This window comes from Molossus molossus, unplaced genomic scaffold, assembly GCF_014108415.1.
Source record: "Molossus molossus isolate mMolMol1 unplaced genomic scaffold, mMolMol1.p scaffold_m16_p_9, whole genome shotgun sequence".
In the NCBI taxonomy this organism is placed as follows: domain Eukaryota; kingdom Metazoa; phylum Chordata; class Mammalia; order Chiroptera; family Molossidae; genus Molossus; species Molossus molossus.
The window spans coordinates 61,227,779-61,250,626 of NW_023425403.1; the positions used below are offsets into that span (position 1 = coordinate 61,227,779).

Below are 22,848 nucleotides of genomic sequence, written 5' to 3' on the forward strand. Positions count from 1 at the left end.
TAGAGATCCCCCCCAGGCTAGAGATCCCCCCCAGGCTAGAGATATCCTCCCCCAGGCTAGAGATCCCCCCCCAGGCTAGAGATGCCCCCCAGGCTAGAGATGCCCCCAGGCTAGAGATGCCCCCCAGGCTAGAGATGCCCCCAGGCTAGAGATGCCCCCAGGCTAGAGATCCCCCCCAGGCTAGAGATCCCCCCCATGCTAGAGATTCCCCCCATGCTAGAGATACCCTCCAGGCTAGAGATTCCCCCCCCAGGCTAGAGATCCCCCCCCCCAGGCTGGAGATCCCCCCCATGCTTGGCGGTTTCTTAGAGAGCTCTCCAAGCTCTGATGAGTCATCCAGGCCATTGTTTCCTCCTGATGACAACATCTAAAGTGGATTGGAACATTAGAACTCTATTTTGGTCCTGCTCCAGTTTCATCAGTGGCCATGGGGGAAGGGAGGTGTTTCTCTGATGGCCACAGCTGGAGATGAGGCTGGGGCCAGCCCAGGCTGCTGCTATTAGGCAAGGCTGCAATCACCCAGGTCTCTTAACTGTCTCCCTTTGAGGTGAAACTCACCAGACAGGTGACTGCAGTATAGACATGGGATGAGGATGGGAATGTTTATAAATGGAAGGACATTTTTTTTTTTTTTTTTTTTAGAAATCGAGATTTCAGGTCACACTGCTGAGCAGGGCAGGCAAGCTTGGGGACCCAGGAAAGCAGGCCAGCTTCTGCTTAGTGTCTCCCATCTGTCCTGCTCCGGTGGGACCCCTGCCTGTCTCCACCTGTCGCCCTTGCCCTTGCCAGTCTCTGCCTGCCCCCTGCAGGGCTCAGCCTGCCCAGGCAGTGGGGTTTCTCAGGCATAGGCAGCAACACCATCAGGGCTCAGAGTGGGGAGATAGGGTCGGGTCTGGGTGGGAGGTGCACGTCAAGCCCAAATAGGAAGGGGCCTCACTGGGTATGTCTTCTCCTTCCAGGGATCCAGGAAGACTTGGCTGCATCAAGCACTCATGAGCCCAAGTCAGACTCAATCTTCATGTAACACAATTTTTTAAATCAATTTTTAAAAATTACCTTTCTAGCCCTGGCTGGTTTGGCTCAGAGGTTAGAGCGTCAGGCCGCAGACGAGCGTTCAGTTCCCGCTAAGGGCATGTACCTTGGTTGCAGTTTGTCCCCGGTCCTGGTTGGGGTTGTGGGCGGCAACCAGTCGATGTGTCTTTCTCACATCGATGTTTCTCTCTTCCTCCCTCTTTCCCTCCCACTCTATCTGAAGATAATGCAAAAATGTCCTCTGGTAAGGATTTTTTAAAAAAATTTCCTCTCTAGCCCTGGACGGTATGGCTCAGTTGGTTGGGTGTCGTCCAGTGCACCGAAAGGTTGCCTGGTTTGATTCCTGGTAAGGGCGCATGCCCAGGTTGGGGGCTGAATCCATAGTAGAGCACATGCCGGAGGCAGCTGATCAATGTTTCACTCTCACATCAATGTTTCTCCCTCTCCCTTCCTCTAAAAATCTAAAAACTTAAAAAAAAAATTTTAAATGACCTTTCTAAAAAGAAATCACTTGGGCCCTGGCCAGTTTGGCTCAGCAGTTAGAGCATCGGCCTGCGGTCCACAGAGACCCAGGTTCGGTTCCCGCTAAGGGCACATACCTCGGTTGCAGTTTGTCCCCGGCCCTGGTTGGGTCGTGCGGGTGGCAGCAACTCGATGTGTCTCTTTCACGTTGATGTTTCTCTCCTCCTCTCTCTCCCATTCTACTTGAACAAAAAATGTCCTCGGGTGAGGATAAAAATAAATAAAAATTAAAAAAAGAGAAATCACTGGTACATGTACAAACCTCAGGAAGGTAAGTGCTCTGCCATGGAAAGGAATAGAATACATATTTAATTGGCATCAGTAACACTAAGGACAGTTTACTGTTTTGGTTTTAATTTTCAATTGGCTGGCAAGCTAATCACAAACTCATAGGTGTTGACATACTTTATTAAATACGAACGCACATCTCATGTTTTATATATTATTGTCTCAGGTAAAAATATATCTTCAGAAATTTGACTTCATAGCTCGTCAGTTACAGAATGACATGATTGTAAATCAGTCTCTTAAAAAAATTCACAACTAAAGTGTAGAGACATCAAGTATTTACAGCACTAACAAGGACCCCGGCCAGTGTGGCTCAGTTGGTTGAGCATCTTCCCTCACTCCAAGAGGTCACCAGTTCAATTCCTGGTCAGAGCACATGCCCAGGTTTTTGGCTCGACCCACAGTAGGGGGCGTGTAGGAGGCAGCCAATCGATGTTTCTCATTGATGTTTCTATCTGTCTCAAAAATCAATAAAACTTGTTTTAAAAAAAGGAAAGCAGTAAAAATTGGTCAACTCTGGGAATGAAGCCTCAGTGTAGAGTGGAGAATGTGCAAGTCACCCCTGCACCAGCAGCTTGGCCCTGCAGCTCTCTCGAAGCCTGGTGATGGTGGTCATGGACAAGCTTCCCGGCTCTGAGAAAATTTTCTGGAAGAGAAACAAAATTGGTTTAAAAACAAACCAAGATAAATTTTTACCGTAGCTGCCCTGTTAAAGATTAGGCTGTGGCAGATGGACAGATGTAAGGACACAGGTGTCCTGCACAGTGAGGGAAGACAGCCCTCAGTCCCTCGTGGTTCTTTATAAATTCTAGATAGCAACCCTTATCAGATACATGGTTTGCAAATATTTTTTCTGGTCACTCTTTTGTTCATTTCCTTGGCTGTGCAGAAGTTTTTAAGTTCGATGTGAACCCGTCGGTGTATTTTTGCTTCTGTTCCCCGTGTTCTCCTTTCTGTTTAGACCCTTTAACTGTTGTATCCTGTAGCAGCTCTGAAGCCGGTCAGGCCGTTCATGAGCAGACTAAGAAGCCAGATGTGAGAAGTGGAAGTAGGAAGAGACTCAGACTCATTTCTAGTAAGAGCAAACACTACTTCAGGAGGAGGAGAAAGGATGGTGTCTCAGGGAGGGCGGCGAGCAGAGAGCCGCAGGCAGGTGCCACAGCTGCGGCACTTCAGGGCCGGGTGTTAGGACTGCCATGAGAACAGACATTTCAAGCTGGCAGACATGCCACTGCATCTTCTATACATAATAACCATTTGCACAGTTACTGCTGAGAAATTCATGGTTATAAATTAGGCTGTGTGTAAAGGCTAGTCATTAAAAAGGTTTTTTTAAAAAAGAAATTGCATTTCTGCCCAGCCGGTGTGGGGCTTGAGTGTCGAGCCATGCACCAAGAGGTCGCCAGTTAGATTCCCGGGTTGTGGGCCTGATCCCCAGTGGGGGACATGCAGGAGGCGGCCAATCAATGTTCTCTCTCATCGATGTTTCTATCTCTCTCTCCCTCTCCCTTCCTCTCTCTGAAATCAATAAAGAAAAAAAATTTTTTAATAAAAAATAAAAAAAGAAATTGCATTTCTGAAATTCTTCTGTAGGTTTGTAATACACAGCACCTAAGGTAAGGGTCAAGTGTTTGCATGCTGACTGTCCACATTCCTGAAAGAGAGGAGGTAAATCAAATCCACTGAGGTGTGCCAGGATGTTAAGAGTTCAGCGGTCCTCTTCCCGTTGTGTTGCACTGAGAGCTCCAATATGAGAGCAGTTTTTATTCTGCAGGAAATCCTAGAGGTTCTTTGTATAGGATTTCAGAGAGGTTGGACAGATGAACTGTAATTGCTATGCTGATGCGTTTTTTTAAATCCTCACTCGATATATTTCTATTTATTTTCAGATGGGGAGGGGGGCATCCATGTGAGAGAGAAACATTGATTGGGTGCCTCCTGCACGACCCCAACCAGGGCCAGGGACTGAACCACAACTGAGGTATGTGCCCTTGACTGGAATTGAACCCAAGACTCTTTGGTCCACGGGCCAATGCTCTAATCGCTGAGCCAAACTGGCCAGGGCACTGATGTGTTTTTAATTCAGAAATAACATATACATTTTTGTACAAATCACTGAGAAAAATAAGACTCACTGTGCTAGGGCTGTTTCCGTGCCAACTTCCCTTGAATGGTTACATCTAACCTGTGTACTGATACACATCATTTTTATCCCAATGTGGGTAGACTGCAAAACCCACCCAGTGTCTTCATGATCTGTGCTTCCCTCCAGGCCCCAAGCTTACAGGGCCCAGAGCACCTTTGGGCCATAACACAGGAAAGGTCCCACCGTGGACAGCCTGCCCGCCGTGGACAGCAGACCGATCGCCTTGCTGCCTCTTGCACTTTATAAACACTAGCACTTATTGAGCACTTACCATGCGCAAGGTACTCTGCTCAACACTGACAAGTATAACACCAGTTAGAGCCAAACAACCTTGAAAGCATTATGCTGAGTGAAAGAGGCCAACACAGAAAGGCATACATTGTTTGATTCTGCTTATGTGAAATGTCCAGAAGAGGTCAATCCTTAAGAGACAGAAAGTAGACTGGTGTTTGCCCAGGGATGGGAGAGGGGGAAGGGGGTGGGGTTCCTTTTGGGGGTGATGAAAATGTTCCGGAACTAGATAATGAACTAGATTTCTGAATTGTACATATTAAAAGGGTGAATGGGAATTATGGTATGGGAATTATATCTCATTAAAACAAACAATATCCTAAACAACCGTAGGATACAGGACCTATTATCTCCCTTTTATAAATGAGCAACCTTTTCTAAAAGGAATCAAAATCTGCCAGCAGTCGTACAGGTGAGGGCAAGCTAGGATTCTGTCCAAGTTCAGTGTCCGGCTCCTACCGGCTCCTCAGCACACGGTTACAGATGCTCATGAGGCCTGGCAGAAGCACCTGCTGCATGAATTCCCCCATAACATTCTCACCATGAGGCTACCAGCCATCTGAAGACTTCTAAGGACGGAGAAGTTACTCCTCCGGAGGAGGCACGTTCTGCTATGGGTGACGGGCTCCACCTGACAAGCCTCCAAAGGAATCAGCAACAGGTTTCTGTCTGACATTTCTCATTTGTCATTCCCATCTTTTTACTGAGGCTGCTGGCAGGTGAGCGGGACTTGGTACTAGCTGAAATGTCCGCGCTCATGTCCGCCCACCTGCCTGCCATTTAGAAGATGCATGTGACCCTCGTGACCACCATCCCCACCACAGCAGCTCAACGGGAGCCTGTCTTCTGAGGCTGTCGCCCCAGGGTGGAGGCCCCAGGGTTTTCGCCCACTCTCGGGAGCTGTCCAGCGTCCACGCTTCACCTCCAGAGTGGCGTGGAGAAAGCTCAAGGCATGCATTCTCTGGCTCAGAGCCCTAGATATTTCCTAAGACAGTCCCAGCCATCAGGAGGCTGTCCCTTAGTCGCTCCCAGGCAAAGCAGCCCCAGCAAGGTGCTCACTACCTCCCAGGGAGGCTCAGAGAAGCACCTGGCCTTCCCGGGCATCTAAACCGCACCACGTAGATGCAGCCATCATGCCCTCTTGCTACCACCTTTGAATTTGTAACTTATTTTACAAATTAAGGTGAGAAGTCAGGTGGGCCAGGTGCTCCAGATCAAGGCTGCTCGGCGCTAGCACTCATCTCCTCCCACCAGGACCATTAAAGCTTTGGGCTCTGCCCCTGGCTCTCACCCTCCTCCCACTAACCCACCTAAAACCTGTCCTACCAGCCTGATTCTGTCCCAGCTCCAAGGCCTCCTCAGAAGGGCTATGACATGCAGCTCTCATTTCACTCCTTCAGCAGGTCTGAGACACTTACATAGCCTTCAACCCCACTAGGACCAGGAGAAATGAGACCTAGAGTTGGGGTCATCAGGAAAGCCTGCTGTGATCAGGTACACAGGCTGCGTCAGGAGGGGCTCTAGTCCCCAGAGAACTGCCACCTCCTGGGTCCCCAGACGCAGAGATACTACAGTTCCGATTAGACAAGTTGTATACTCATACCCTCAATACTTCCATTGCAGTAAACTTGAACTAGCCCTACAGGGGGTCCCATTAGCATTAGACCCTGCCCACCTTGGGGAAAACTACTCCTTGGCTGATGGCACAGGAGGAGGGGCAGCAACCACTGGACTCCAGACAGGTGGCCCCACGCGTCTGCCTGCAGGCCCTGGGCTCCAGGAGACGTGCCTGGAAGGGGCTGGGGCCCCTCCTCAGTGCTTGCTTGAGGTGGGAAGGGTGAGGCAGAGGTCCAGGGAAACACAGGGACAGATCCTTTGCCAGACAGACAGGTGTGCAAAGCCAGGACACCCATTTCACAGGCCAGGCAAGTCGGACAGCAGAGCAAAGCATGGGCTGAGCACACCCAGACACTCACCTGCATAAAGGTGTGACATTCAGTCACAAAACTCCCTTTGGTGATCTCCTTGAACTTTTCACAAATGTCTGCAACATTGGTGGCTTCCAAAATAAAAGCCTGGTGTTGCTTAATCAGGGTCAGAGCCACCCGGAAGATAATCTTTGAGCCTTCGTTGAACAAACAATCCCAGATTCGAAGGACCGTCTGCAGGGAAACAGGAATGACGCATCACTGCATGGTGACCTGAGCCAGCCCTGGCCCCAGCGAGGCTGGCGACACTCACCTCGACGGGCAGGATGTCCACAAACAGGCAGATGAACCAGCGGGACACGACCAGAGTCCACAGGACGCCGTGCCCGTCCATCAGGGCTGCCACCGCTGGCAGCTTGGTCCTCACCAGCTCCCCCAGGACCTCCTGGTCCGTCTTCAGGCCCAGCATCTCAGGACTGTAGTAATCTGTCATAGGGATAAGGAGAAAAACCCCCAAACATGCGTCACTTTTTCCACAAACCACAGCCCTTGACAGCCTCGTCCCTCGCTCCCCTCTCCGCCAGGGAAAGAAAGCAGGGCTGTTCGCGGAGGTTCCCTTCCAGAAGAGAGGGAGAACCCAGGGCGAGATGCCTCGCGGTGGGTGAAGAGACTCCCGGGAGTGATGCCAAAAACAAGCCCTCAGGGTGCCCGGGGGGCTCTGGATATGGAGGCCCTGCTGGACATTGGTTCAAGTCTACTGGCGGAAAGAAAGGATATTTGCACACCCGTGTTCCTAGCAGTATTATTCACAACAGCCAAAAAAGGACAAGATCAAGTGTCTGCCTATGGATTCGATGGATAAACAAAATGTGGTACACATACACAACGGAATATGATTCAGCCTTAGAAAGGAGGGAAATCGATACATACTATGACCCTGAGGACACTGTGCCAAGTGAAATAAGCCAGCCACGAGAGCAAATGCTATACAATTCCACTTATGTGAGGTGCCTAGAGCTGTCAGAATCTGAGACAGAGAGTAGAATGGTGGGTGCCAGGGGCTGGAGGAGGGGAATGGGAGCTGTGATTTGATGGGGACAGAGTTCCTGCTTGGGGAGATGAGAAAATGCTGGAGATGGACGGTGGTACTGGTTACACAACAATGTGACTGTGCTTGATGCCACTGAACTGTACACTTAAAAATGATAAAGACTGTAGCCCTGGCTGGTGTGGTTCAGTTGGTTGGGCGTCACCCCATGCGCCACAAGGTCACCAGTTTGATTCCTGATCAGGGCACACGCCGGGGTTGCAGGCTCGATCCCCAGAAGGGGGCGTGCAGGAGGCAATGGAATGATGTTTCTATTTCTCTCTCCTTCTCTCTCCTATACTAAATATAGAAGTATATTTAAAGAAACAAAACACTATTTTTAAAAATTTGGCCTAAATCACAGATTTCTAATCCTACAGCTGATTGGTGAAATGTATGCCCTTGATGGGGTGGACTTGGAGTTTTGAGGGCTGTGGCTGCCCCAGCCATGATGGCTCCTCCAGCATAGTGTCAACGACCTCAGAGCACCCTGGGGTCCTCTGAGCACAGGACACGCTGTCCCTTCTTTACTGGTGTTGTGATTTTTATTTCTCGCTTTGCTTTTTGTGATGAAGGTGATAACATGCATACAGTAAATCTGAACATTACAGGAGAGTATCCGGTGAAGTCAAAGTCATCCCCTCGGTAATCCATCATCACTAAGCAGTTTGGTGGGCCTCCTCCATACTTGTAACACCAGGTGACACATTGACATATCTTGCAAATAGGACCTGGTCATACCTCCCTTTGCAAACTTCCCCAACACCTTTCCACATGCTCATGGACACGGCCTGTCCTCTTTGGTGAGGTGCTTTCGCAGGGACGGGCCATAACCCACTTCACCGGCTGCTGGCTGCTGGGCGTCCAGACGCTGGTAACCCACACGTATGCTCACATGTGCAGGGAAACTACACAAAGAGCTGCTGGGCAAAGGCTCTCTTCGTTGAAGTCTCAAGGAATCCTACATGCTTTCTCCAGCAGGAGGGTAGAGGACACTTCAGTATTTACCGGAAATTCTAGGAGGAGCCAAATGTCCCCACCACTCTGAACACAGAAAGGCAGAGACAATGTCAAGTCTACACTTTTTCTTGTTCATTCCCAAAGAGGGCTGACAACCTAATTTGGAGAAATTTCTTTTACTCCAATTTAGTGGCTTGGGGGCCCCAGCCTGTCGAAACATGGAAAACACGGCCCGCTAAGGCGACCTCATGGTCACTCTGCTCCCGTCAGGGTCCTGGGACTAGCTGGCAGCCAGCAGTCCCTACAGCTCTGTGACCACACGCTCAACAGGCCGACCAACGCTCCCAACAATGTGTCCATCTTTTGAACAGACATTTGTCTTGACAAAAAACTTCCTACCTTGTTAATGTGATATATTATGATTGATGTTAATGCTTAATTTTTGCTATAAAAATTTAGTAGGTAATCTATGTAATAAAACAGGAAAATGTGCACACATTCTGCATACTGTCAAATACAGTATCTTGTGCAGTCTGGTCTCTCGCCAGGTGCAGTCTGGTCAAAGGGACATTGACATAATATTTAGACAATTAAATATTTTGGCTAAAATAGTCATTATAAATATTAACACAATATCACAGTCATGTTGCTAATTTTCAAAGAGGAAGCTACAATAAACTATGTGTGATACTAAAGTATATTGAAATAACTTAACAGAAGCCAATTTGGTTATAAAATACCAGGGATTTAAAAAAATTCTTCCCTTTCATACATTTACTTTTGCATCTGTCTCTTGATACTTTGAGCCATTTGCTCTCTTTCTCCCTTTAAAAAATATTTTTTAATGATTTTTTTTTTAGAGAGAGGAAGGGTGAGGGAGAGATAGAAACACTGATAAGAAAACTTCAATTGGCTGCCTTCCAACCCAGGCATGTGTCCTGACCGGGAATCAAACCAGTGACCTCTTGGTGCATGGGACAATGCTCAACCACTGAGCCACACCGGCCAGGCTCTTTATTTTCTTTATTGATTTTACAGAGAGAGGAAGTGAGAGGGAGAGAGAAAGAGAAACAACAATGAGAGAGAACATCGATTGGCCCCCCACTGGGGATCAGGCCCACAACCTGGGCGTGTGCCCTGACCGGGAATTGAACTGGTGACCTCAGTTGCATGGGTCAATGCTCAACCACTGAGCCACACTGGCTGTACACCTTTTGTTGTTGTTGTTAGTCTTCACCAGAGCATATTTTTCCATTAATTTTTTTTTTTAGACAGAGTGGAAGGGAGGGATGGGGAGAGAGAGACTTGAGAGAGAAATATCACTGTAAGAGAGAGACATCAACTGGCTGCCTCCTGCACAACCCCCGCTGGGGCTGGGGATTGAACTTGCAACCCAGGTACGTGCCCTTGACCAAGAATCAAACCCTCTAACCGCTGAGCCAAACCAGCCAGGGCTCTTTCTCCTTTTTAATTCAGCAATATTCTGGTCTACCTGGGGAGAAAAAAGCAGAGATTCTCTATTCTCTTTTCAAGAGTGTCTTGAGTGCCAACCTAGTGATACGAGTGGCATCTCAGAGGGAGCCGGGTTTAAGCTCAGGAGTGATAAGAGGATTTGCTGAGAAGGACGTTTAAGCTGCGAGCACAGCACAACCTTGTTCTTGGTTACAGAGACGCTTACAGCAGCTTCCAAAAATAGATGTCAAAGTCACACCCCAGACGGCCTGAGCCAGTCACAGAGGAAGATCCCTGAAACCCTCCACAGTTATTTTGCCTCCTCAGTGCATTCTGCCTTTGAATGCTGAAGGCGAGACAAACCTCAGTTCTTTGCAGACCCGGGCTGCGGCAGTCCCCTAACTGCTGTCTGAGCAGAGGAGCACACAGCAGGCCTGCATTCCACCCTGCACAGGAACAGAGACAGCCTCGGCAGCCCCTGAACTGGCCTCGCCTCTCTGGGCCCCTAGTTATGCTTCTCCTGGGGACATTCACCTTTGCAGACAACCCAGTAGCTGAGTCAGAACATCAAAGCTCAATGGTGCTGCGGGGGCAGGGCAGGTACAGAGGTGCTGTCTCGGGTGTGGGTGCTGCTGGGGGGGGGGGGCGGGTGTACAGACTTAAAACGTGCCCATGGTTATTACTACATGAGTAGTAAGTGGTAGAGCTGGGATTCAAACCTGTGTAGTCTAATTCCAAAATGGGTTCTCTTCAGCTCAGGGATAAAGTTCTGCCTGTGAATAAGCAAACGCATGTCCCACAGGAGTAGGGCACAGGCTATGGAATGCTATGGGGGGGACCCTACAGATAAGTTAATCATGAGAAGACATGAAACTCATACTCAGGTGCAGCTGAGACGAATGGAGGGCAGTGTTCCTCCCCGTCCCTCTGCTCCTCGGGGGCTGTGAGCCTCGCCCCACAGAGCATGCCTTATCAGCCCTCATCTCGGCACACCGTCTAGCTTGAGCTGGGTTATTTCTGTGATGAGCAACTGACAATATACTTCCCTGTGTTTCAAAGTAAAACAGGTCTGACCAGCTTTTCAAGAGGCCAATAATTATTAGGTCATTATTGTACTGACTCATTACTTCATGTAATTACCCAAGATGGCACTCCCCCCTCCATTTCTTGAAGTCAGATGGGCACCAGGGACTTAGAGCCTGGTCCTTGCCTGGCTTTTCGGCATGGCTCAGGAATCCTCTTCTGCCCACGAAATGAATCTGCTTTTTCTCTTGCACCCTTTCACTGGATGCCTTGGTTTGAGTGCTGACTAGTCAGGAGAGCCACCACTGGTTCCCTAAGAGGCTGGCTGATGTCACAGAAGGTCTGCATGAGACTGAATTCGGGGTGTGGGTGTATGGAGGCCAAGTTTAGCACATATGGACATTGTTTGCTAGCGTCTTGTTGACCTAGGACCATAAGAAGCATTTAACTGTAAAAATGAAATCCTTCAAGTAAACCTGATCTCAGTGACTATTAACCTTTGTACAACAGTGATGCTCCTAGAGTTGGCAGTGCCCGAGGAGGGCTCAGTCAACAAGGCAGGAAGCCAGCGAGGGGTGCCCAAGACCGTGAGTTCCGTGACTTTGTACAAGAGACTCTCTGCCTCCGAGTCCCTTTGTGGGAAGTCTGTAACACAATGTTGTCTTCAGTTCTAACACTGACTTTTAGCCCATTTCAACTGCTCTGAAATTTGGGGTGTCACTTGCCTAGAAGTGGTGGCCTTCAGGTGGCTAAGCTGGCTTTGACATCCTACGTCAGTGTTGTTTAAATCTGCATTTCCTTGCTCACAGGAGAACTTGCTCATCTCTTCGTAACTTTGTTGGCCATTCAGGTTTCCTATTTTGTAAAGTGCCTATCTGCTTTTTCACAAAAGTCTGAATCCATCTGGAATAGAAATAAGGACCTCATTTTGTCTTCTTTCATATAGTCAGTTGTCACCAAATGATATTTCAATTAGTCTTTCTTTTCCCCATTATTTGACATATCTCACATAGATTCTAATAGATTAATATAGATCAGTAGACCAGTTGATTTCTGGCCTCTTTTTTATTTATACATCAATAAGCTAATACCACACAATATTAATTATTATAACATTATAATAAATCTCCATTATTCTTCTTTCAAGCCCTCTTGGCTTGGCTTTGCTCTTGAGTCTTCCATATGATTAAGCCATCCTTGCATTTCTGGGATAAACTCTCTTTAGATAAAAAATAATATTTCATAACTATCACTGGATTTAAGTTGCTAATTTATTATTATTTAAATTAGGGTTTGTATAACTGTGCTCATCAATGAGATTCACCTGCACGACAGCAAGGGTATACTAGCTCCATAACATGAGTTGAGTAGTTTATCATTTTCTATTTTCTGCAAGATTTATAAACATATAGGAATTATCTGTTCCTTCAAAGTTTGACAAGATTTTGTATGTCTGTGAAGAGATTTGTGTATGTCTGTGCATATGTCCATTCAGATGCTCTATTTTCTTTAAAGTCAACTTTGTGAAACTGTATTTTTCTCAAAATTATCTATCTCTTCGTTTTATTTGCAGTCTTACGATTCTTTAAAAATATAATGATTTTCAAATTACAGCACCTTTTTCATTTCTGAATACCTTGCCTATTATTTTATCAGTCCTACAAGAGGTTTATCCATTTTATCAGTTTTTCTGAAGAACCAGCTTTTGTCTCAGTTTATTTTTTCTATTGGTTCTTTGTTTTGTTTTTAATTTTCGCTGTTTCATTAGTGAAATTTCACTCCTTCATTATATATAAATACATAGAAAGAATTCTGGAAATATATATACCAAATTGACAATAATATAATAATTACCTCTGAGTAGGGGAGAAATGGGAGGGGGGTATTAGTGAAGGAAGACTGTCACTTTTTATCCTATAATCACTACTATATTTTTGAACTTTTGGAATGAGAATATACCGGCATTATTTTTCTATAATTAAAAAGAGACAAGTAAAAACAAGATAACTGTGGCACTAAAATGACCTAGTTTGTGCGACCAGAATTCAGAGAACATGACACAGAGCGGCCTCTTGGCCACGTGGAGAGCTCTGCAATGACACGGATGACCCCTTTGCCCTCTCACAATCCTAGCGGTTTTATTTTGATTTTTTTTTTTTTTCCCAATCAAGACCTCACAGCATTGCAGCTTAGTCTGACTGAACCTAATAACGATAAGAAATGCATTTCATAGATTTAAAACTAAGTCTCTATAATAACACTACTACTTTAGAAGCAGTCTGGAGTCTCGCTTTTATGCTTTTCCAAGTCAGCATTTATCATCTGCTAATAATCTGTTGTGAAAATTAAAGGAAACCTCAACTAAAATTAGAGTTGGGAAGGCCTGTAGAGAAGGCTATCACACCTTACCACTTTAGGTCAACTACCCCAAACAGGAAGACCTCATTTGCAGACCTCAACTGGAAGAAAATCAGTTACAGAATTACAGCACTTGACTACTTTAATATTCCAGCAGGAGGGAGGAAGATTCTCCTCCTGCCCAGCAACAAGCCAAGCCAATGGAAACGACACAGCTCAGCCAATGAGAGGCTATCATCATCTGAACTCTTACTTTCCTTTAATGAACTTTCATTTGTCTTTTGCTGATGACTTCGTTGTCCTGCCCTCCTTTCTATAAAAGCCTTCCATCTTGTATAATCCTTCATGTTATCTCTCTATTTATTAGATGAGTTGCTGCTTGATTCATGAATCGTTTAATAAAGCCAAATAGATCTTCAAATTTACTCAGTTAAAATTTTGTTGTTGTTGTTATTCCTCACCCAAGAATATTTTTTCCATTGATTTTTAGAGAGAGTGGGAAGGAGGAAGGGGGGGAGGGAGAGAGAGAGAAACATTAATGAGAGCCACATGGGTTGGTTACCTCCCACACACTCTCCAACCGGGGCTGGGGATCCAACTACTCAGTTAAATATTGTTTATTAACTATGGAGGAGAGACTACTCCATGACATGACTGCTCTCTGTTCCTTGAGCTGGACCCGGGCCAGAATGGAGGTTGTTTTATGCAAACTCTCTTTTGAAGCTATCTCATCATAATTGATGTTCATTCTGTTATAAATCAGCACCCTTCCCTTGCCTCCTGCTACATGCTGGTCTTGGAACAGGTTGTTGTCCTGACTTGCTCAAGCATGTAAAGTAATTTCCTGTACCTGGTAGCATTCACACACCCATTGCTATTCCCCCTTTTTTTACCCTATACAATTCTTTGGCACCTGCCAAGTGGCACAGGGATCCATCTTGTCTTGCACTGCAGAAGACATGCCGTGAACGTAAGTTTACCTTAATAAACTCTACCAATCACCAGTCTCTTTCTCTGGTCTTTCCCTGCCCTCCACTTATGGAAATAAATGTTCAGTCTCAGGGCTTTTCCCTGGGTCTCCGTGTATGAATTTAACACTATATATTTCACCTATTTATTACTGGCTGTGTTGTGGTTGCTGTTGCTCATCGTTTGACCTCTTACTACAATGGGAATTCCACAAGGGCAGGGCCTTTTCTGATTTGTTCACTGATGTTTCCCGCGCTCCCAGAACCGAATTGGTCATGGATATAAATATTCATTGTAATTCAGTCCTAGGACATAACTGAAGCAAACAGTGGACATGTTACCAAGCTCTGACAATATTTCACATGGAAAGTTTTTACTCCCTCTTCCTCGTAAGTTCCCCACACTGCAGCCCAGGCCTTCACGGTGAAGCTGGGACTGTGAAGCTCTCCCCGCAGGCTCTCCGCTCACTCAGGGCTCTCCACCGCTCCTCTCCTCGGGGCCAGCGCCATCCAGCCCGGCCTCGGCAGCCCACTCCGGAGCCCTGGTTAATGGCTGCACCGGAGCATGAGGAGGCCCCCACTTCCCTCGATCTTTCCAGATCCTCCCTTTTTTAGTGGTGCCATTCAGATCCACTCTTCCATGAAGAACATGCTAAGGTCTGAGAGCCACAGAGCTGTGGACTTGAACCCAGGCTCTGCCGCACACAGCTGTGGGATCTAGTCCTCCTCTGTAAAATGGGTTTAATGATTAGGTCTATGTGGTACAGTTGCGCTAAGGATTAAATGAGAATGTAGATGCAGTTTAGCATGAAACCTGAGACATGCTGTGTGCACACCATGCTCGTGTCCTAGAGATGGGAGCCAGCTCTCCAGAGAATTCCCTGAGCACTGTTCTGGGTGGCTCTAGCCTGGCTCAGGGAGGCACACATGAGGGAAGGGAGAACAGGAAGGAAACTCAGAGGCAGACACAGAAAACAAGACCAACCTAGAACTCACTGCCGTGGGAAGCCTGTACCCTTCTCGTCCACCAGTCATGAGGGCTTTGCAACTATGCTTGTCTTTCAGGACAAGTGTGAGGCTCACTGGACCAATCACCACCATCAAGTCCTCTCCCACCCAGATGGCTCTGGCTACTTCTCTTCCCAAAGTGATCCTACTCTGCAGCTCATGGTCTACACTGTGCATTACCAAAATCGTTGGGTGTTTATTAACAAAGAAACTATCTCTTAATTAAAACAATATTCATTAATAAATAGAAAGCTGGAAGTGTATGAAAAGAATGATTCTTACCTTAATAACGGTAATAATAACAGCTGACAATTATTTCACTCTTCCAATTATTAACAAACTCAGTAACAAATGCATGTAACCAAGTGAAACATTCACAGACTGCATGATCAATAAGCCATTAAGGCTAAGCCAGTCAGAGAAAGACAAGTATCACATGATCGCACTTATTTGTGGAATATAATAAACAAAATAAGGTGATGAACAAAATAAACCCAGAAACATAGAAGCAGGGTTCAGAATGACAAACTTCAGAGGAGAAAGTGGGGGGAGGGAAGAGATAAACCATAGAACTTATGCATATAAGCATAACCAATGGACACAGACAATAATGCTGGGTTGGGGGGACAGGAGGAGGGTGTCAGGGGAAAAAGGAGGAGCAACTGTAACAAAAATTAATTAATTAAATAAAAAAAATAAAATAAAAAGACATACTGAGGCCCAACAAGACTCTAGCTGGGGCCAATGACCTTAAATATTTTTCTTCTCTTGAACTTCACTGCAAAAAGATTTTAACCTCAACTCCCAAACAACTCAGTTATATTTTCATTAAATGTTTACTAGTCAGCTGAAATAATTTCAATAACACCGGAAGCAAGACAGTGAAAAGACATTCAATAGGGATTTTTAACATACCAGGTAGTATTTTGCCAATAAGAGCATCTAATAGCCAAAAGGATTCTTCTTCATTCTTTGTGATAAGAATCAGATATCCTGCTATAAAATTCATTCCCTGAAATTAGAAAAATGAGAAACAGAAATCCATGTCAAGTTTTAAAGTACCATAAGATCCTGTGATTCATAAGCAGTTAGGCAGCTAACTACTAACATTCCATTTCCCTTGCTTTTCCCTAAAACTTGCGTAATTCTAGAATGACCTTTTAGTACAACTTTGGAGATACTAAGGATCTGACATCTAGTAACGCATTTAGTCTACAAGAAAAGGAAGAAAAAGAAAATGATTAAAAGGAACTCTTCTGAATACTGCCTTAGAATACTAAAATAAAAAACTCTTCAACCTTATGATAAAATATACAACTTACAACTAACGGGTTTCTAAAAAATTAATAGCATGAAACTCTGTATCAGAGGGGGAACAATACCAATAGCCATTTTTCATAAAGTCCATAAGCAACATGGTCTGACATATGGGGATGCTGAAAGAGATTCTGGTGATTGAGGCTGTTTGGGGGAAATCATGGGGCACATTTGCCAAAGGGCAGATGTTGCTAAAATACTTGGAATATGGTGACTTTCTTATCTGAGGGAAGCAGTTAGACACAGGGAAGAGCATGATGGGTGGGAGCTTAACAACAGTGAGTTAGTGTCATCTCTGGGTGATTTCAGACGATTTCTATTTCCTTTTTGACTCGCCTGTATTTTCCAAAATAATTATGTATTTCTCTAATACTAAGGGGAAAATCCAACTTTTGTCAACCAACAGGATAAGTATGGACATGGAGACACCACACAGGGAGAACACCCAATGAAGAGGAAGGCAGAGATTGAGTGATGCGTCTAAAAGCCAAGGAATGAATGTCAAGGATTGCCAGAGACCACCAGCATCTGGGGAGGGACCTGGAACAGATTCTCCTTCACAGCCTGAGAAGGAACCAGCCCTGCGATGCCTTCATCTCAGACTTCTGCTACAGAACTGGGAGACAATTCCTGTTGTTCACACACTCCAGCTTATGATAAGTTGTCACGGCAGTTCCAGGAAGCCAATACAATGTGTGTGTGTGTGTGTAAACATATATATTCTAAAAGCCAACATACATTTCAAAACTCAATAGAGTTTTGACATCATGCTAATATTTTTAGTTGTGTGGTTTATTTTTTATTATTTTACTTATTTATTTATTTATTTATTTATTTATTTATTTTAAAATAGGTTTTTTTAAATTTTTTTGAGAGAGAGATAAAAACATCGATCGGCTGCCTTCTGTACGCCCCCTACTGGGGAGGGAGCCGGAACCCGGGGAATGTGCCCTGACCTGGAATCCAGTTGGGACCTCAGTCCATGAGAGGACACTCAATCCACTGAGCCACACCAGCTGGGCAGCATGGTTTATTTTTTAAAAGCTATTTTAAAAATCCACAAGAACAGTAACTAGAATGCTTTCAGAACAATTTCTCAGCCATCATGTTTCCCCATCTCCGAAAGGCGGAGTCCTTGTTTCAGGACAAGTTAATGACAGTAATAAAAGCTGAGGATGACAGGAATACTGTCTGGGAAGAGTGGGCCCATCCCAGCCTCATCTCTTTGAAGGTGCTGCCTCCAGGCAACAGAGCAATGTGAAAACTCAACCTGATGAATTATTCAGGTGAATGTGAGTAGTAACTATGCTTCTTTGCGGCTGGTCTTTTGAAAAGGATCTGCTTCTCCCCCATTTCCCCTGTTCCTCTCTGTGCCCAGAGCCATGCCACATGCTGACCACGCAGGAACGCAAATTGCCAATGCAACCCCGATGCACAACCATCTGTTCAAACCTTGTTAGGACCCTAACGCTCCTGGCTCCCCGGCCTGTCCGACCAGCTTCGGAGGCCTCGCCCATGACTGTTCGATGTATGCTTTCCATCACGATGGGTTTACTCACCCCCCCTCAGGAAACCTTTAGACAAGCCTCAGGCTCCAAGAGCGTGGGAAACAGGCAGCCTCAGAGGCAGGGGAAGCCACTGTTCCGTGAGGCCGTGGGCTCCTACTCGCAACCATGGCGACCAGCAGCATTCCTGGTAACAGGGAACGGGCGGCTCCTGCCAACACCCTGCCTGGCACTCCTGGTGGCGCAGGCCCAGGAGCTCAGAGGCAGAGCCGGCCCATCTCCAGGGAAAAGCAGCCGGATCAATGCAGCACCCACCGAGGGCCCGGCCGCGGCGCCCAGCACGGGCCCCCTCGCTTTCCCCATGAGCGAGTCTCCCACACGCTGCGGCCCGAGACCATTTCCGGCAGAAACCAGAAAGGAGTCGGCCCCACCTCACATGTGCTTCATCCAGCGAATCCAAAACAGGACGACCAAGCAGCAGGCAACGAGGCACACTATTACCTTTAATTGCCTAGAAGATTGATTTCCAAAAATAACCTCAAAGGAATACCCTCTTCCGCACCCTCCAACACGCACACACACACACGCGCACACACACACACACACGCATACACACACACACACGCACAATATGCACCGAGGCAGTAAGGTGCTGTTTGTTCACTTTGTGTTCCAGAAAATACAGTCCTGTGTTCACTTAAGTTACCTCCTACCTGCATCCCAACTTTCCACCTTCACCCCCCCTCACTGCAGCCTGATACCAAAAGAAATCACTACATAGAGGCTTCACAGCTTTTGGGAAGTGTTTAATGTCGCAGCTTGTGCAGGTGCCGTGACTTAGGGAGTTTACGAGCTAGAGTGACAAAGAGTACCTAACACAGACCTGCAGAGCGTCCCTGACGTAAGTCTGTGGGTTGTCGACCGTCTTCACCTTCTGGGGCTTACCTGACAGTACCCCACACCTTGGTTGTGGTGCCCGTAGGCCAGCAGCACGTTGTACAGGGTCTTCTGTAAACAGGGATCTGCGCTCTTTCGGAATTTTACATTGTCCGGGAAGGTTCTGTTCATATCTGCGGAGAAATGTATGGCAGAATTATTTGAAAGGTGGGAACAGAAGATGTCTGTGAGGTACCAAAACCCACCTGGTGAAGTTCTGGGCTCTGTCTCAGGTTTAGGGAATGGTATCGACCCTGGCTATGCATTTGAATCACTCTAGAGGAGCATGGCTACCCTTCATGGGTGATGAGCACCTGCAGTCTTCAGAGTCAAGGTCCCGGGTGACTAGAGTCAGGAAGGAAGAAGAGGGCACTCCCAGGACCCCCATCCTGCTCCAGCCACACCCGGGGGGATCCCAGTGGACCCCAAGAGCGATTCTCTCAAAATCAGTGACTGCAGAGTGGGCTTCTCCAGCTGAAGCCTGGGCCACTGCGGGACCCGGATTTTCCCTCACTCTTTTTACCCCGCAAACCTGTCCTCACACTGCAGTCTCTTAGCTCAGGGGAAGCCTGACTCTAGGACAAGTGACAGATGAACATTTTACACAAACCTGGAAAACTTTTCCAGTTCTGAAGATCGAAAACATAAAGAGGCAGAACACACCAAGATTCCCTTCTGGAGATGAACAGACAAAACTGAAAACTAAGAACTAAATAAACAGCACCGTCAACCCTTGTCTGCAGAAGGGTTTCCTGGCCAGCCTCTTCCCACTCACCAGACAGCCTGGCCCTCCCAGCCTGGCTCAGCCAGTCCACACCAGGGCCCAGTGCAGGGGCACATGTGCTGGGCAAGGTCAAGATGACACCTGCCTTTTTAAAACTGAGTTTTAGATGTTAACACTGTAGACAGGTGCAGGAACATAGAGGATATATGTCAACTTAAACCATTACATCTTCTTTGACTAGACTGATCCCTCTTAGTTAGATTAGTGGAGTGTTTGCTACTGTGCTATGCATGATAACCAAAACAAACTGGGACCCCCCCCTCCCCCCCATAGATCTCCTTGTAGGACTCCCATAACCATTGGCTTCCTCTATCATGCTATAAGATAACCATGCACAGTATCTCCCTTCCATGCCTAAGGAAATCCAATTTCTGTTTTAGCGTGATGTCCACAAGCCTGCTGGGAAGGCTGCAAGTCATTCTGTTCCCAACCTCTGGCCCCCAGGCCTTGTCTTTGCTTATAAAAAACTAGATCTGAGCAGAACAACAAGTTTGGTGTCCCAAAGCACATTATTTTTTTGTGTTTTCTACCCCCCAAAATTTTTGTTTTGTGTTTTAAATGCCTCCCATTAGTCTCATTCTCCATCCCCCAGCCTGTGCCTTCCAGAGTTCTGACAGCGTCACGGGGGACAGTGAGTAGGAGCTTTACAATGATTCATGACTGAGTAGTATCAAGAAGGTGCCAAGAGGTGGGAGGCACAGGGTTTCTCTGTTTTATTGGCCATGGTTACATTTCGTTTTTTCTTTTTTAAAAATTTTATGTCACTGTATTTTCAATGATTGATTTTTAGAGAGAGAGGAAGAAAGAAGGAGATAGACAAACATCGATGTGAGGATGCAACATTGATCAGCTGCCTCCTGCACACCCCACACTGGGGATCGAGCCCAAAACCCAGGCAAGTGCCCTAACTGGGAATCAGACTGACAGCCTTTTGGTGGAAGGGACGATGCCCAATCAACTGAGCCACACCAACCAGGGCAATTTTATTTATTTATTATGAGTATGGTACATTTGTTACAATTAATGAACTAACTGATACACTGTCATTAACTAAAATACCTAATTTATTTAGATTGTTTGTTTTTTGCATCTGTAGGTGGGCTTGAATCATTTAAATTTTTTACAAAATTCCTACAACCCTGGCTGGTTTGGCTCAATGATTAGAGTGTTGGCCCAAGGACCAAAAGAGTCATGGGTTCAATTCCAGTCAAGGGCACGTACCTCAGTTGAGGTTCAGTCTCCAGCCCTGGTTGGGGTTGTGTGGGAGACACAGCCAGTCAATGTGTCTCTTTTGCATCCATGTTTCTTTCTCTCTCTCTCTCTCTCTCTCTCTCTCTCTCTCTCTCTCTCTCCGGCTCCCACTCTGTCTGAAAATAAATGGAAAAATATCCTCAGGTGAGGATTAAAAAAAAATTCCAACAAAAAAAAATTTTTTTCCTGGAATTCTAAACATTCCAAAAACTGCAACTGGTCAGGGGGAAATGAATGGTCTTTTTGTTTGTTTGTTTGTTTGTTTTTCACTAATTCAGACGAGTAATCAGCTGTGCTCATTCCTATGTAATATTTTTTATTATGAGAAGTTTTCCCATATGTTTTAAAATCTTTCTATAGGAAATGCTACCTTTCTTTGTGTAAGTAGATGTGGACAGGGACATTCAGACTATGCTTACATGGAAACATCCACTTTACTAACCCTGTAAAATTATTTGTCCAGATTCCTCAAAAAAAAAAAAAAAAAAAAAAAAAAGACACAGAATTACCATGTGATTCAGTAATTCCGATTCTGGGAATATACCTAAAAGAACTGAAAGTAGAGTCTTGAAGAGATATTTGTTCACCCATGTCCATAGCAACATTATTCACAATAGCCAAAAGATGGAAGCCACCCTAGTGTCCATCCATGGGTGAATATTTAAATAAAACGATGTATATACATACAATGAAATATTATTCAGCCTTAAAAAGGAAATTCTGACACATGCTATAACATGGATGAACCTTGAGGACATTATGCTCAGTGAAATAAACCAGTTACAAAAAGACAAATTCTGTATGATTCCACTTATATGAGGTACTTAGAGTCATCAAATTCCGAGATACAGAAATGGAATGGCGGGTGCCAGGTGGGGGGGGGGGATGTTAGTATTTCATGGGGACAGAGTTTCAGCTTGGGAAGATAAAATGGTAAATTTTATTTTATGTATATTTTACAACAATAAAAAAATTATCCAAAATTGCTTGACACTAAACAGAGCCTCTAAATTCATTTTTCAAACAAACAACAACATTATTTTATGCTCAGCCTTCCTTGGACCTAAGGGCTCTTCCCAACCTGACTCAGCATTTCCAGCCTTGCTGAGCGATGCCCCAGGCTGTTCCTGCAAAGCCAGGAACCGCTTCTTTTCGGAGCCCTGTGGCCCTGGTTTGCTGTGCAATCAGGATGCAGCTGGAGGCTCAGCACACCCCCAGCTTTCCCTGCTGGTTCCAACCCTGGGCACCGGAGACCCTGAGGATTGAAGGATCCCCATTTCTTATGTTGGGGACACACCACTCTCTCACTGTCACAAGTCATTCCCACTGCTCATCACTTCAAAGTAATTGAGTTTTTAAAATGAACTATTTGTGTTTAAATTTGTATTTCTCAAAAACTGTTAAGTCCTGGCCAGTTTGGCTCAGTAGTTAGGGCATCGGCCTGTGGATCGAAGGGTCATGGGTTCAATCCCTGGTCAAGGGCACGTACTGGGTTGCAGGTTCAATCCCAGCCCCAGTCAGGGTCCTGTGGGAGGCAACCAGTCAATGTGTCTCTCTCACATTGATATTTCTCTCTCTCCTTCCCATTCTATTAAAAAAAAAATTGTTAAAATCAGAAGGCAGATATATTTCCTTAAAATCTACTTATTCAATTTAGGTTAAACATTTTTTTGTTAGCACTTTGAACTTCTAAGAACCAGAGAGCCTATGTAACTATTGAGAAAATTGGAGGAAAAAAAGATTAGAGGCCAAAGATATCAGCATCCCTAGACAATTGTTGCAGTTTGACACAAAGAAAGAAAACTGTGGTGTATGGCTTTAAGACTCCCGTGTAGCTGTATCTGTAAATTCCATGTGCTCCTGTCAGGTACAAATACCCTACAGCGATTATCCTCATTATGACAGCTTGCTCAGTGGCCTTCCACTCTCCTTAAGGGCTTCTTCATGGAAGGAATCTGGTCTTTCTGTTATCATTCTCCTTGCCAGCTAACT

At 45.8% G+C, this 22,848-nt stretch overlaps 1 protein-coding gene across 4 annotated transcripts in view; it reads right to left on the reverse strand.

Annotated features, from left to right (window-relative positions):
• Positions 1-2,292: 2,292 nt before the first annotated feature.
• GRTP1 (growth hormone regulated TBC protein 1) overlaps positions 2,293-22,848 on the reverse strand; it is a 29,817-nt gene continuing 9,261 nt past the window's right edge. For 2 of the 4 annotated variants that reach the window (XM_036250018.1, XM_036250016.1), the window contains 5 exons: positions 18,831-18,955; positions 15,979-16,075; positions 6,521-6,693; positions 6,256-6,441; positions 2,293-2,488 (listed from right to left, as the gene is read on the reverse strand). In XM_036250018.1, coding sequence (XP_036105911.1) covers positions 2,399-2,488; positions 6,256-6,441; positions 6,521-6,693; positions 15,979-16,075; positions 18,831-18,955 — 671 coding nt within the window. In that variant the 3' untranslated portion in view covers positions 2,293-2,398. Of the gene's footprint in view, positions 2,489-5,888; positions 6,069-6,255; positions 6,442-6,520; positions 6,694-15,978; positions 16,076-18,830; positions 18,956-22,848 lie in introns of those variants that run through there. The other 2 variants (XM_036250017.1, XM_036250015.1) reach the window with 1 other exon arrangement.